The 13,993-nt window shown below is 54.3% G+C and overlaps 1 protein-coding gene across 1 annotated transcript; it reads left to right on the top strand.

Moving 5' to 3' along the window:
* The first annotated feature begins 1,565 nt into the window (after positions 1-1,565).
* On the top strand, positions 1,566-10,615 carry LOC130841591 (granulocyte-macrophage colony-stimulating factor receptor subunit alpha-like). The gene is made up of 5 exons (XM_057717695.1): positions 1,566-1,649; positions 2,283-2,418; positions 5,084-5,177; positions 8,111-8,192; positions 10,481-10,615. Exons 2-5 carry the CDS (start codon positions 2,319-2,321, stop codon positions 10,613-10,615), a joined length of 411 nt encoding a protein of 136 aa, XP_057573678.1. The 5' UTR covers positions 1,566-1,649; positions 2,283-2,318.
* Positions 10,616-13,993: the final 3,378 nt, after the last annotated feature.

Below are 13,993 nucleotides of genomic sequence, written 5' to 3'. Positions count from 1 at the left end.
ACCCGGCCAGGATAGGGACGTGAACCACGGAGGGGACAGCCCGAGATGCCCGCCCAGCTGACCTGAGGTCTGGCTTCCCAGGCCGGGCGAGGGCTTTCTTCTCTTTTATGCAGGAAAAAGGAAATGGGACCATTTACTACAAAAGTGCTTCAGCGGAATCTCAACCAACGGACTCCTCCATGTTGCAGATTTATAACCTGTTTCCCGTTTGCGTTTCTTCTCAGAAAAATATAACCCACCAGCAAACCTCACGGTTGAGTACAACGCATCCACATTGTATTACACTATCCAGTGGGATAATCCTGAGATTAGAGCCACCGTGTCAAATAGCATCTTGTGTTACGAACTGGACATCCAGAAAAAGGTAAGAACCCCAAACCTTCATGAAGAATCACCAACTTTTTCTCCTCCTTTTCTCCTGATTTAGAGTCCAACCCTCACTCATGAGAAGGTATCTCTTTGCTCCACAAGTTTGTTCTGCGTTTGCTTCTTTACCGGCTCCTTGTCCTAAAAATGCTTCTCATTCCTTTTTTTTAATTACTTACTTAATTTATTTATTTATTTATTTATTTTTGGCTGTGTTGGGTCTTCGTTGCCATTCATGTGGGCTTCCTCTAGTTGCGGCGAGCTGGGGCTACTCTTTGTTGTGGTGTGTGGGTTTCTCATTGCAGTGGCTTCTCTTGTTGCAGAGCACGGGCTCTAGGCATGCATGTTTCAGTAGTTGCAGCACATGGATTCAGTAGTTGTGGCTCACGGACTCAGTAGTTGTGGCTCACAGGCTCAGTAGTTGTGGCACACGGGCTTAGCTGCTCCACAGCATGTGGGATTTTCCTGGACCAGGGCTCGAACCCATGCCCCCTGCATTGGCAGGCGGATTCTTAAACCACAGCACCATCAGGGAAGTTCAACCTTTGCTTTCTTCAGAAAGCAAGCTCCTTCAGAGCAGGGGCCCTGTCAAAAAAGGCAACATTTTTCCCTATCCACATGGAGGGCACAAAAGAAATGACTCTCAAATAGCTGAAGTTAGAGACTTTTCTTCCTAAATGAATACGGGGAAAGGAAGAGGGGAGAAAAGGCTTCTATGGGAAAAACCAAGTGGGTTTCTTTTTTTGTTTTGTTTTGTTTTTGGCCGTGCCGCACAGCTTGTGGGATCTTAGTTCCCCTACCACGGATGGAAGCTGTGTCCACGGCAGTGAAAACTCTGCGTGCTAACCACGGGACCACCAGGGAATTCCCTACAAATGGGTTTCTTTAGGAAAGACAGATGGGCTTCCAGGAGAACAAATGGGGGATAAGAAAGCTTGCGATAATGTTCGTTTATGCCAGTATGAGTGGTATTTTTTTCAAGGCCATAAAACTCCCCTAGAGAGAGAATTTATCATGTTCTAACTCTTTCCTGGGAGTGAACTCTCGCCAGAGGGGATTCGCGGCACGCCTCATTCCCAGAAGTGTTTTGCTTTCAGTTTGATACGAGACACTCCTAGAAGCCTTTTTTTTTTCCTGCCTCTGCTGAATCCCAAATATCTTCCGCTTAAGATAATCTTCGTACCCATCCAGGGGGTTCCCACATTTGCAGACCATGCTGAGAAGACACTTACCGTCCTTCCTTTTCTCTCTCCTTACAGCACAGCCTCTTTAAGAGAGACCCGGTAAGTATCCCTTTCTCCGTGGCTTCCGTGCTCAGGTCATAGATGCTCAAAGTTGAACCCTCAGGAGGCAGCACGGTCAGCTCAGCCCCGGGTACCCCTGAGCCCCTTTCGGGGCCACCGGGCTTTGTCTCCAATGGGGAAGCTGTGATTTCCCGAATGTCTCTGTCTCAGCTCAAGGAGCAGGCTGTCACCCATCCCGTGGACAGAGCAACGTCCTTCATCCTAAAGGAGCTCCTGGTACCTTCTCCGTGCACAGTATAGTGACCTAAAAGCATCCCCCTAAAAGTGACGTCCACCCAGAACCACCGAACGGCACTTGATTTGGAAATAGAGTCTTTGCAGATGTGAGGAAGTGAAGGGTCTGTCCTCCGTGTAGAATCAGAATAAGCCCAACCCCACTTCCCCAGGGCGTGGGGACCCTGCCCGGGACGTGGGTGCAGACGGACATCTGTGAGCCCCAGACGCGAGATGGCAGAGCCCCTTAGGGCCCCCGAGGGATGGACGGAGGAGACGGGTCGCATGTGCCGGGCGTCGGGAGGCTCTCCTGTGACGGGCACACCCTCCGCCTTCTGTCTGTTCCCAGCCCCGCGTTCGTCACCGACGTCTGTGACAAGACCCGCTTTTCTTTGAAAGGTTTTCCAAAGAGGAGGAGATAAAAATGAGTACCTGATGCCCCGTTCTGCCGTGACGGGAGAGCACACCGTCCGCGTGAGGGTGAAGCACACGTACAATAAAATCTGGAGTGAGTGGAGCTGCACGCAGCACTTCGGTGAGTCTTCCCGGGGCCCCCCCGGGGACGCCGACACGTGGCCGGGAGGGAGGGAGGGACCCTTCCTTTGAATCCCGCTGCCCAGCCCTCCTTTTTAAAATTTACTTATTTATCTATTTATTTATTGGCTGCGTTGGGTCTTTGTTGCTGCACACGGGCTTTCTCTAGTTGTGGCGAGCGGGGGCTACTCTTTGTTGAGGTTTACGGGCTTCTCATGGCGGTGGCGTCTCTTGTTGCGGAGCTCGGGCTCTAGGTGCATGGGCTTCAGTCGTTGCGGCATGTGGGCTCAGTCATTGTGGCTTGAGGCCTGTAGAGCGCAGGCTCAGTCGTTGTGGCGCACGGGCTTCGTTGCTCTGCGGCATGTGGGATCTTCCCAGACCAGGGATCAAACTCGTGTCCCCTGCATTGGCAGGAGGATTCTTAACCGCTGAGCCACCAGGGAAGTCCCTTTTTTTTGTTTGTTTGGCAGTTTCTCTTTTATTTCAAATCAGCTCAGCTTCATTACGAGCTCGCAGAGGGTCAGGTATATGCGTTCTCTCATTTAATTCACGTTCTGCAAGCAGGTGACTATAAGTGCAATTTCAATGTTTGTTCCATAAATTAAAACTTGCACATTAATAATTGAACAGTTCACAGATTATGTGGCCCTGGAAATCGTTCTCCTATAGAATGGTAACAGTACGGAGCTTGGTTGATAGGAAAGAATCTTCTGTCCTTTTAGAAGGACGCTGTCATTGGATGTAGGGCCCCCCTCATCCAGGAGGACCTCATCTCAGACCCTTCACTGCATCACATCTGCTAAGACCCCATTTCCAGATAAGATCCCGTCCTGAGGTCAAGGGGTCCCAGGGCTGCACTCCCCCCAGAGGCTCCAGGGGAGGGTCCTTCCCGCCTCTTCCAGCGTCTGGGGGCTCCAGGCGTCCCCGGGCTGGTGGCCGCCTCTGCCTCTGTCTCCATAGGGCTTCTCCTCTGTGTCTGTGTCTCTCCTCTTCTGTGTGTTAGAAGGACCCTGTCATTGGATGTAGGGCCCCCCTCCTCCAGGAGGACCTCATCTCAGACCCTTCATTTCGTCACATCTGCAAAGACCCTGTTTCCAAATAAGGTCCTGTTCTGAGGGCTTAGGATGCGGACTCATCTTTACGGGGCTCCACAGAGCCAAGGGCAGGGCCCCTCCCAGCAGAGGGGCCCCCAGGGCAGGTCCCGCAAGCTCTCTGATTAAACACACACTCCGCAGCGTGCCCTGCATGCCTGTGTGCCCCTCCCATGGTTCTGGGGTCACCCTGTGGGGAGAGCCCCTCCCAGATGCAACTCAAAGGGCAGAAACTGCTGTGGGTCACTCCTGCCTCAGTCTCCCTGGAGCATCTCTGAGGCTCTGGCTACTGGCCACCCCCCACCCCAGGGATGTCACCCCTCAGGGTCAGCCAGGGTGTCCCCACTTCTCTCCCCACATGGGGGGGCTCTCTCTGACCTCCAGGGTGCTGGAAGCAGTATCACCAAGTGAGTGGCCTGAAAATCTGACAGTGGCCATCCCTCAGAAAGATGGCTTGGCTCCCGGCAGGAAATGCCAAGGGTTGGTCCTGTGGACCCAAGGTTGGCAGACCCCCCCCCCCGTCCCTGCCAGGACCCCTCATGTGGCCTCATGCCATCCTTTCCCTCCCTCCAGGGGTGCCTCAGGATCCATTAGGAGCCAACAGGGCTGTAACTATGCACCTGCTGAATGCCCAAAAGCCATACAGGCTGCCCCACCCCCTCCCCAGAGAGGAGCTACCAAATCCATGTGCAAGCCTCCTTCTCCTTGGGCAGTGGGTGCTTGGCTTGCAGAAGGCATCCAGGCTACAAGAGTCAAGTCAGAGTCCCCACCAAAGAAAGCATCATTTGCAATTAAAACAACATACGCCCCTTTCTCTCATCCTTGACATTTCACAATTATGCATTCATTCCTTTGGCTATGCAGTGCAGTATTGAAAGTTAACATCTGGGACTTCCCTGGTGGTGCAGTGGTTAAGAATGCATCTGCCAGTGCAGGAGACATGGGTTCCTTCCCTGGGCCAGGAAGATCCCACATGCCACAGAGCAACTGAGCCTGTGTGCCACAACAACTGAGCCTGTGTGCCACAACTACTGAAGCCCATGAGCCTAGAGCCCGTGCTCCACCACAAGAGAAGCCACCGCAGTAAGAAGCCCACGCACCACAATGACGAGGAGCCCCCGCTCACCGCAACTAGAGAAAGCCCGTGTGCAGCAGCGAAGACCCCATGCAGCCAATAACAGAAATAAATAAAAATAAATAAATGTATTAAAAAAGAGAAAAAACGAATGAAAGAAAGTTAAGATCCACTGAGAAGGAAGGCCTGTGCGGTATTCTCTGGGTCTTCATGGACGTGTAATTGGTGGGTCCTCTGTTGTGAGCTGCGAGAGGGGAAAGACGGGACCGTGGAAAGGAGGGGGGCGGGGTGGGCACAGGGTCCCAGAAGATTTGGTCCTTCAGTGCCAAGATTTCCGCCTGCCTGGGGTGCCTGCGTCTGGACGTTCTCTCCTCCTCGGCTCTGCCCCGCTTGCCCCAACCCCGTAGTCTGATAACAGGGGTTGAGGTGGGGGGAGGGCTGCTGTGTGCAAAGCGGACCCCTCCGGTCACTCCTGACCCTCTGCACCTCTGCGCCGTCAGGTTTCCCAGAGAACAATTTCCTCGTGGTCCTGATCGGGCTGGTCCTGGGAGCAGCAGTTTTGTCCGGCATGGGCCTGATGTTCCTCTGCAAAAGGTAACCCCCCCCAAAAAAACACCCTCTAAAGCAGCCTGATGGAGGCCACGCACTAAACAACCCAGTGTGTTGCCCGTCCACGCCCAGGGGCCAGAAACCCAGGCTCAGAAAGGCAGATCTGAGGCTGCTCGGGGCAGAGGGAGGGGATTGAGGGGAGGGGGCACCTGGCCCTGTATCCTCGCTGGTTCTCTCCCGGTGGCCGCGTCACAGGGGAATTTGACGTTCCCGTGTCTTCGGGGGTGGCAGGCTTACCGCAAAACGCAGTCATGACTGTGTGCCCGAAAACGTAAGCTTTATTTTTATTTACTTATTTTCGAAGGTTTATTTTATTATTTACGTATTTATTTTTGGCTGCATGGGGACTTCGGTGCTGTGCGCGGGCTTTCTCTGGTGGTGGAGAGCGGTGGCTTCTCTTGTTGCAGAGCACAGGCTCTCGGCGCACGGGCTTCAGTTGTTGCAGCACGTGGGCTCAGTCGTTGTGGCGCATGGGCTTTGTTGCTCTGCGGCATGTGGGACCTTCCCGGACCAGGGCTCGAACCCGTGTCCCCTGCATCGGCAGGTGGATTCTTAACCCCTGAGCCACCAGGGAAGCCCCAGAATAAACTTTAAAAAGAAGTTAGGATTGACATAAATACACCAACGTGTGTGAAATAGGTGGCTAGTGGGAAGCTGCTGCAGAGCACAGGGAGATCAGCGCGATGATGGGTGACGACCTAGAGGGGTGGGACAGGGAGGGTGGGAGGGAGGCTCAAGAGGGAGGGGAGATGGGGATATAGGTACACATACAGCTGATTCACTTTGTGGTACAGCGGAAACTGGCACAACAGTGTAAAGCAGTTATCCTCCAATAAAGATGCATAAAGCAGTTTATTGATTTCAAAAAGAAAAATAAAGAGGCTTCCAAGACAGAGGCAAAGCCCGGGGTCTCTGCAGAGGGTACCCGCGTGTCCGGAACATGGGTTCTGAGGACACCGTCATGCAGAGTGACCGCCCGTGAGCTCAGCACCGGTCAGGGGCTGTCCCTGGGGTCACAGCTCGGAACTGCCTCCGGGGTGCCGGTCCAGGCCCAGCCGGGTCTGTGATGGAGGCCGGCTATGGTCACAGCCGCCACACGGGGGCAGCGGCGAGCGCCCCCCCTTTCCAGGTCTGAGTTTCTCGTTTTCAGAGGTACAGGGCTAGGTGGGCGGACTCTGGGTGTGTGACACCAACCCTGGCCGCGGATGCAGGCTCTGTCCCGTTTGCCGGCTGGCTGGCCACACCTGTGCGGGATGTGTTGCTTCCCAGGGGACCCGCTGGAGGGTCCAGAACCTGGGAGTCCCTAGGAGACCCGGGCAGGGGGCTGCGGGCATCCCACGTCCACTGTGGACGTCTGTGGACCATTTTGTACACGAGGACCAAAATCAGTGATGGAGCATCTTGGGGTCCCCATATAGATTGCAGCCCTGGGAGGACACTTGGAGAGACTCGGGGAGTCCTGGGGGGGGGGGGCTTGGGAATGTGTAAGGCACGCAGGAGGGCTTGGGGGCCCAGGGGATACTTGAGGGCGCTTGGAGGGGCTCGGTGCCTGGAGGGGCTTGGGGTTGTTCCCAAGTCCAAGCTCGCTCTGCCCGCCGCACGACAGGCCAGTACATCGGAGGCGAGGTGTTGAGTCAAGGAAGGAGGCTTTATTCCGAAACCCGGCAGACCGAGAAGATGGCAGACACGTGTCTCTAAATAACCATCTTATCGGAGTTCGGATGCCAGTTTCTTTTACAGCACAGAGAGGGGGAGCAGGGGAGGAAGTAAAGTAAAAAGGCCCTCTGTCCGTCTTGCAAATGTCCCCTGGAGTGGCCAGCCTCGGGGAGGGGATGGGCTCATTTCTCCTTTCCTGCGGCAACCCCAGGGGCACAGGGTCAGGACGCTTCCCTGCACAAAGGTGCTTTGGTTTCCCCTTCAGGCAGCAGGGCAGGGTTCCCGGGGGCAGGCCATCGTGTAGACACAGTATCCTTTTAGGGAACAAAAGCAGCGGAAGCAAAGGTTACAGTGAAAGAGACAGAGCCCACCTGGAGCCAGACTGGGCGCTTCCCTGTTAGGCTGTCACATCAGCCTCCTGGAGTTTGAGCAGAGAGCCTGGCAGGTGGATGGAGCCGGGCACGTCTGGGGGACCCAGCGCCCACCTGCCTCTGAATTTCCACTGAGGCTCCAGCCCGGGGAGGAGGGGAGCTGGGTGTGTAGGGCTCCATGCCGGCTGAGGACACTTTCTCCTTCCTGGGCTGTCTGTCCGTGGAGGCCCAACCAGCCAGCAGGGCTGAGGCTGGCCCACCTGGCAGCTCCATCAGGCGGGGACCGGTCCCCAGGACGCCAAGCCTCCCTGCCCGGATTCAGGAGGCCTCCGGGCATCTCTCACCAGCCCGAGAAGCTGGCCTGAGCCAGCCGTGCACGCCCAGCGATGCGGGAAACCCGCTTCCGGCACCACCGCCCCCCACCCTGTCCCACCCCCATGCAGGAAATGCAACCCTGATATTAGCCGGGATGAACACAGACCCGGCTTTGCCAAGGAACGTGGGCACTAGGACAGGACAGGTTCCCCGCAGCTCCTGGACAGGTCTTCGAAGCATTCTTTATCTTTTGGGTTTTTGTTTTGTTTTAAATTTATCTTTTTACTTATTTGTTTATTTATTGGCAGCATTGGGTCTTTGTTGCTGCACACGGGCTTTCTCTAGTTGGGCCACAACCACTGAGCCGGTGCTCTAGAGCCTGTGAGCCACAACTACTGAGCCCGTGTGCCACAACTACTGAAGGCTGCATGCCTAGAGCCCGTGCTCCGCACCAAGAGAAGCCATGGCAATGAGGAGGCCGCGCACCTCAATGAAGAGTAGCCCCCATTCTTTATCTTCCGTATCTTTTGTCTTTTGCATCCTTTGTCTTTTGTATCTTTTGTCTTTTCCCACCAGGTTCTCCCTGAGGAAGAAGCTATTCCCGCCCATCCCGCAGGTGAAGCAGGAAATCGCTGGAAGGTTTATGTACAACCTGGAGGTGAGAGATCCCACCCGGGCCCCTTCCTGGGCACCCAGGAGAAGTGTGAAGTCCAGGGGTCCTTGCAGGTGGGGGCTGGCTTGGGGCGGGGCCCCTGGCGTGGAGGTGAGGGGCCAGGGCTGGGGGCGGAGCGAAGGGGAGGGGCACGGCCGTCCGGCTGCCTGCACCACAGAACTGCCCCGGCCCTCAGCACAGGAGCCAAAACACGCAGCAACGTAGGGAAACCACAGCAATGTGACCTGTTTCCACTTTGGAAACCCGAGGCTAGTCCCCAAGCTTGGTCTACTCTCTTTCTGGGGTCACCGTGGAAACCATTATCAGCAACTCTTGGAATCTTTCACCGATCACATCTGCAAAGACCCTATTTCCGAATCGGGTCCCGTTGTGTGGTTCTCAGTGTACGTGAATTTTTTTTGGGGGGAGGCAAACGTATAACGTATAACCTGCCTGGTGGTGGTCTGAGGGAGGGACCGTCCTGGGGGCAGCCCTGCCCCCTCTGACCTCAGCTTCCCGTCAGCCACCCGTCCCTCTACCGTGGTGAAGCAGAGACACCCCCAAAGCAGGGGCTGCATTCACTGCTTGAAGCCATTTCCCCGGGAAGCCCCTTCCCTGGCCGCCCTTCCCTAAAGGTGCCCCTGGCTTCCCTGGAGCCCATCGCCCCCGAAGAAGCAGCGTTTTGGATTCCTGGAGGGGGTTTGCTGTGCTTAGTGCCATTGGGCTAAAGAGATGAAACCACGGAACATCGAGCACGCGAACCTTCCAAGGGTCCCATGCAGACCCCACTCTCTGCCCTGCACAGACGACCCCCAAATCCCTCAAATGTGGGGTCCGGGAAATGCCTGTCTGTAACTACCGGCAGACACATATCAGGGTCCTTATTTCCTGGAGGGTGGACTCGTGAGCTCACCCGCCCGCAGCCCTCCGTCTCAGCCTCAGGCCGGCTGCAATCACCCCTCCCCTAAACTGGGGGAGGGGAGCCTCCCCGAGTTCTCACTCAGCCACCCACCTGGGTCCCTGCTCCTGCTGGTCCCCTCGTGCCCGGGGGCGGGGGCGGATGGGCTGGGAGTGGGCGTGGGGGCTGGGACAGGTCACACCAGGACGGGGAGGGGCAGGGCAGAGCAGAGATGCCAGCTCCGAGGTCTGCCGACAGCAGTGTGAGAGCAAGGATGGGGCCCCTCTCCTAGGACGGAGGCTGTCTGTCTGTCTGCCCTCAGGAGATGGTGAAGACCCATCCCTCCACCGGGTTGCAAGGCATCTCTGGAAGGCATCTCGGAGATGAATATACCCACGATGTGTTTGTTCTTTTCTTTTTTAAAGACAGCTTTACTGAGGTTTCATTCCCATGCTGTAGAATTCGTGCTCAGGGCACAGGTCAAGGGCATTTAGCACGTTCACACTGTTGTACAGTCATCCCCTCCGTCTGGTCCCAAAACAGTCTCATCCCCCCAAGGAGACCCCGTCCCCATGAGCTGTCACTCCCTACCCCCTCTCCAGACCTGGCACCCCTCCCCCGCTTCCTGTCTGTGGATTTGCCTGTTCTGGACGTTTCCTGTCAATGGAATCACACACGGTGTGTCCTTCTGTGTCTGCTTCTCTCACGGAGCATCGTGTGTCCAAGGTTCATCCACGTGGTAGCCTGTGTCAGAGCTTCCTTTTCATGGCTGAGTCCTGGTCTGCTGTGTGCATGGACCTCCAGCTGTTCATCCATCCACCCACCCACCCATCCATCCACCCATCCATCCACCCACCCATCCATCCATCCATCCATCCACCAACCCACCCATCCATCCATGGACACCTGGGCTGTTTCCACCTTCTGGCCGTTGTGCATACAGCTGGTCCTCCGATGTTCTCTTTTTTTTTATTATTAATTAATTAATTTAATTTATTTATTGGCTGCGTTGGGTTTTCGTTGCTGCACACGGGCTTTCTCTAGTTGCTGCGAGCGGGGGCTACTCTTCATTGTGGTACACAGGCTCCTCATTGTAGTGGCTTCTCTTGTTGTGTTGCACGGGTTTTAGGTGTGCGGGCTTCAGGAGTTGTGGCACGTGGGCTCAACAGTTGTGGCTCGCGGGCTCTAGAGCACAGGCTCAATAGTTGTGGCGCACGGGCTTAGTTGCTCCTCAGCATGTGGGATCTTCCCGGACCAGGGCTCGAACCCGTGTCCCCTGCTCCCCTGCATTGGCAGGCAGATTCTTTACCACCGCGCCACCTAGGAAGTCCTCTTGATGGGAGAACCAGGGACTCCAGAACGTGATCTCCCCTGTGTGCTGTGTCCCCTTTTCTAGGAGACGGCCTTGGACGGGGGGGACCCGCCGCCAGGCTCCCAGGACCCCGAGGACGTCCTCACGGTGGAGGAAACGCCGTCATTGGCCAGCGGACAAGCAGAGACCGCGGGTCCAGCCCCCGCCCCCAAGCCTTAGGAAAAGATCACTTCTGTGTGTCCTCTGCTCCATCACTAAAAGGGCCCCGACTCCATCCCCTCTCGCTGTCTGATCCCTCTGCCTTGCGCTCTGCTTCGTACCTGCTTCCCCGCCCGCGGGCTGCCGCTGCCCGCCTGTTCCCAGCTGCGGAGGGACCCGGCCCGTTGCTCGGACGCACCTGGCAGGTGGGTGAGGTTGTTGGCAGAGGCAGGCTCACACTCTGGTCCAGAGTGCCCTTGCAAAGATTGGGACCGAATTCACCCGTAGGAGCACAGACTTGGGGATGAAGAGATAAGGTGCCTCCAGTCTCCGTGGTGCAGCCGGCCCCTATCGAGGGGCTGAAGATCAGGTGCAAGGATAGCGTCGCTTGGTTCCCTTTTGGGGACAGGTTTGCATTAGAAGTTTACAAAAGGGAACTTCCTGGCTTCCTAGGTGGCACAGTGGTTAAGAATCTGCCTGCCAATGCAGAGGTCACGGGTTCAAAAGGGAACTTCCCTGGCAGCGCAATGGTTAAGAATCCACCTGCCAACACAGGGGACACGGGTTCAATTTCTAGTCCGGGAAGATCCCACGTGCCACGGAGCAGCTAAGCCCGTGCGCCACAACTGCTGAGCCCACGTGCTGCAAAAGCTGAGGCCCGCCCCCTCTAGAGCCCGTGCTCTGCGACAACAGAAGCCACCGTAATGAGACGTCCGCACACCACAACGAAGAGTAGCCCCTGCTGGCTGCAACTAGAGAAAGCCCATGTGCAGCAACGAAGACCCAACGCAGCCAAAAAGAAAAAAGAAGAAGAAATTCGTGCAGAGGGTGCTGGCCAAGTGGAGACCTCGGGCAATGGCGGGGAGTTTAGGAGGAAAGGGAGAAACGTCTTTCCTGGTGGACGTGCTTCTGCTTGGTGTAACTTGCATCCATCTGGGTTACTTTATCAGTTTTGTAATTGTTTTTGTTTTTCCTCCTACCGTTTTTTTATTGAGTATAGTTGATGTACAATATTATATGCTACAGGTGTACAACAAAGTGACTCAAAATTTTTAAAGGTGCTACTCCATCGATAGTTATTATAAAGTATTGGATGTATTCCCTGTGCTCTAACCATCGTACACATGGTAATTGCTTTTAAGAGCGTATCTCCACCAACAAGGTCCTGCTGTAGAGCACAGGGAACCGTGCTCAGCATCCTGTAATAACCTATAATGGAGAAGAGTCTGAAAAAGGATACAAAGATAGATAGATAGATAGATAGATAGATACTAGATAGATAGATACAGATAATAGATGATAGGTAATGGATAGATAATAGATGGATAGATAGATAATAGATACATAGATGGATGGATAGATACTAGATAGACAGATAATAGATAGATGATAGATAGATAGATGATAGATAGACATAGATAGATGATAGATAGACATAGATAGATAGATGATAGATAGATTAGATAGATAGATAGATAGGTAGATGATAGATAGACATAGATAGATGATAGATAGATAGATAGATAGATAGATGATAGATAATGGATAAATAGGTGATAGAGAGGTAACTAGATAGATATAGATAGATGATGGATAGATAGATGACAGATAGACACACAGATAGATAGATATAACTGAATCACCTGCTGTACACCTGAAACTAACACAACATTGTAAATCAGCTATACGTCACTTTAAAAAAAGAGTATCTCCAAGGGGGTGTTGGGAGGGGATGGGAGGTGGGGTCCCCCTAGATGTGAAAAGCCTTGGGCAGAAGTTCAGGGGGGCACAGAGGAGCTGACCCCACCTCCAGGACTGCCACGTGGCCCCGTGGCTGTTGACCTAAATGACCAGAGCCCGGACCAGCCGTGAGAAACAGGAAAGAAACCTGTAAAACCAGGAGAAGCCAGGACCTGAAATAGCTGCGCGCCTCACCCCCGGCTTGACGTTACCAAACACAGCTGTCGTCCTCCTGCTTGCACAGCGGATCCGTCCAGTGGGAGCCCGCGGGCAGCAGAGGTGTGAACACACCTGTTTTCAGGGGAAACCGTTTATAATAAGTAAAGAAAACGGAAAACCTCCTGGACGTTTGTTAATGGATTTGTTCGAACGTAATTGGCGTGGGCTGCATAGACATTGTAAGAGGTGACACAGACTCGTTTCTAAGTGAAAGCAACGATATTTGCGGTGCATTCGTAGTCAAAGTAAAAAGTGACAGCCTTGCACGTAGGTGGGGTTCCATGTGTGTGTGTACGTGTGTCTGCACCCATTCATACGTACCCTTGGGAACACACAATGTCACGGATGGTTATCTGCAAATTCTAGGAGGGTTTTTTTTTCCTTTTTCTTTTTTTTAGAACTTTTGTTGCGATATAATTGACATACAATAAACTGCATATATGTAAAGTGTACAAGCTGATATTTTTTATTAGTAATGTACATATGGCAATCCCAATCTCCCAATTCATCCCACCCCAACCCCTCCTGCTTTCCCAGGAGGTGTCCATACGTTTGTTCTCTGCATCTGTGTCTCTATTTCTGCAAACCGGTTGATCTGTACCATTTTTCTGTTTTCTTTCTTATGCTTGTATTTTTGATTCCAAAAACAACCCTATTTTTACCCTGAAAATAAACGAGTACATCTGAAAGAAAAATCAAGTGTTAGCATCGAGATGTGCGATCTTGTCCCAATGCTGGCATTTTCGGGACGTCTCCTCCGCCCTGTGCTGCTCTGGTTTTCCTGAATGGTCTGGAACGTATGTGGATTCCTCCCTTTCTGGCGGGTTTGGGATGGAGATGATGCCTCTTGAATAAACGTCACTCCCAGGAGTCTGTCTCTTTAAGGAGATTTCTGCACTGAGAACGTCGTGTCCGGGGGAAGGGAAGTAATTTTCAGAAACGGAAAGTGGGGAGTGGGGTGGGTGCCCCTAGAACACGAGACCCCTGCCTGGGGTGGGGGGGGTGGGTGCAGGGAGTGGGTGGGGCTCTGTGTTTTCGTGCCAGAGTTCTCACCCACCTTGAGTTTGTGGCTGGAGGACAGGGTTCCAGAAGTGGAGGAGAAGGACCCCCAGAGAAGCAGGTGTGACCATCCCCGGCTTACAGGTGGAAGCCTGAGCTTCCCCACTGTCCAGGGCTCAGCTCAGAACGTGGCACCTGGTGAGAAGGAGGGTGAGCTAGGCTGGACCCCCAACCTCCCCATCCCTGTTGGGGTTTGGGACCCTGGGGGAGGGATGGGAGGGCGCCCAGCTCACCCTGTGTGCTCAGCTCCCCCAGTTGGGGGCCCAGAAGCCTCCATTCTGGCGTCCTCCCCACACCACCTGCCCTGACGTCCCACGCTCCCTCTGGCCGTCCACACTGGCCAGCTACACTGGGGTCACCTTGGCAGATGGATCCCGAGGC

This window comes from Hippopotamus amphibius, chromosome X (assembly GCF_030028045.1).
Source record: "Hippopotamus amphibius kiboko isolate mHipAmp2 chromosome X, mHipAmp2.hap2, whole genome shotgun sequence".
Taxonomy (NCBI): Eukaryota; Metazoa; Chordata; class Mammalia; order Artiodactyla; family Hippopotamidae; genus Hippopotamus; species Hippopotamus amphibius.
The sequence above is the reverse complement of the archived record's forward strand: the minus strand, read 5'-3'. Positions and strand labels throughout refer to the sequence as shown.

Excerpts from the sequence above, each read along its gene's own strand:
- LOC130841591 (XM_057717695.1), top strand. The coding sequence starts at position 2,319 with ATGCCCCGTTCTGCCGTGACGGGAGAGCACACCGTCCGCGTGAGGGTG. Across the intron at positions 5,178-8,110 it reads CTGATGTTCCTCTGCAAAAG|GTTCTCCCTGAGGAAGAAGC; the intron begins GTAACCCCCCCC and ends TTTTCCCACCAG. Across the intron at positions 8,193-10,480 it reads GGTTTATGTACAACCTGGAG|GAGACGGCCTTGGACGGGGG; the intron begins GTGAGAGATCCC and ends CCCCTTTTCTAG.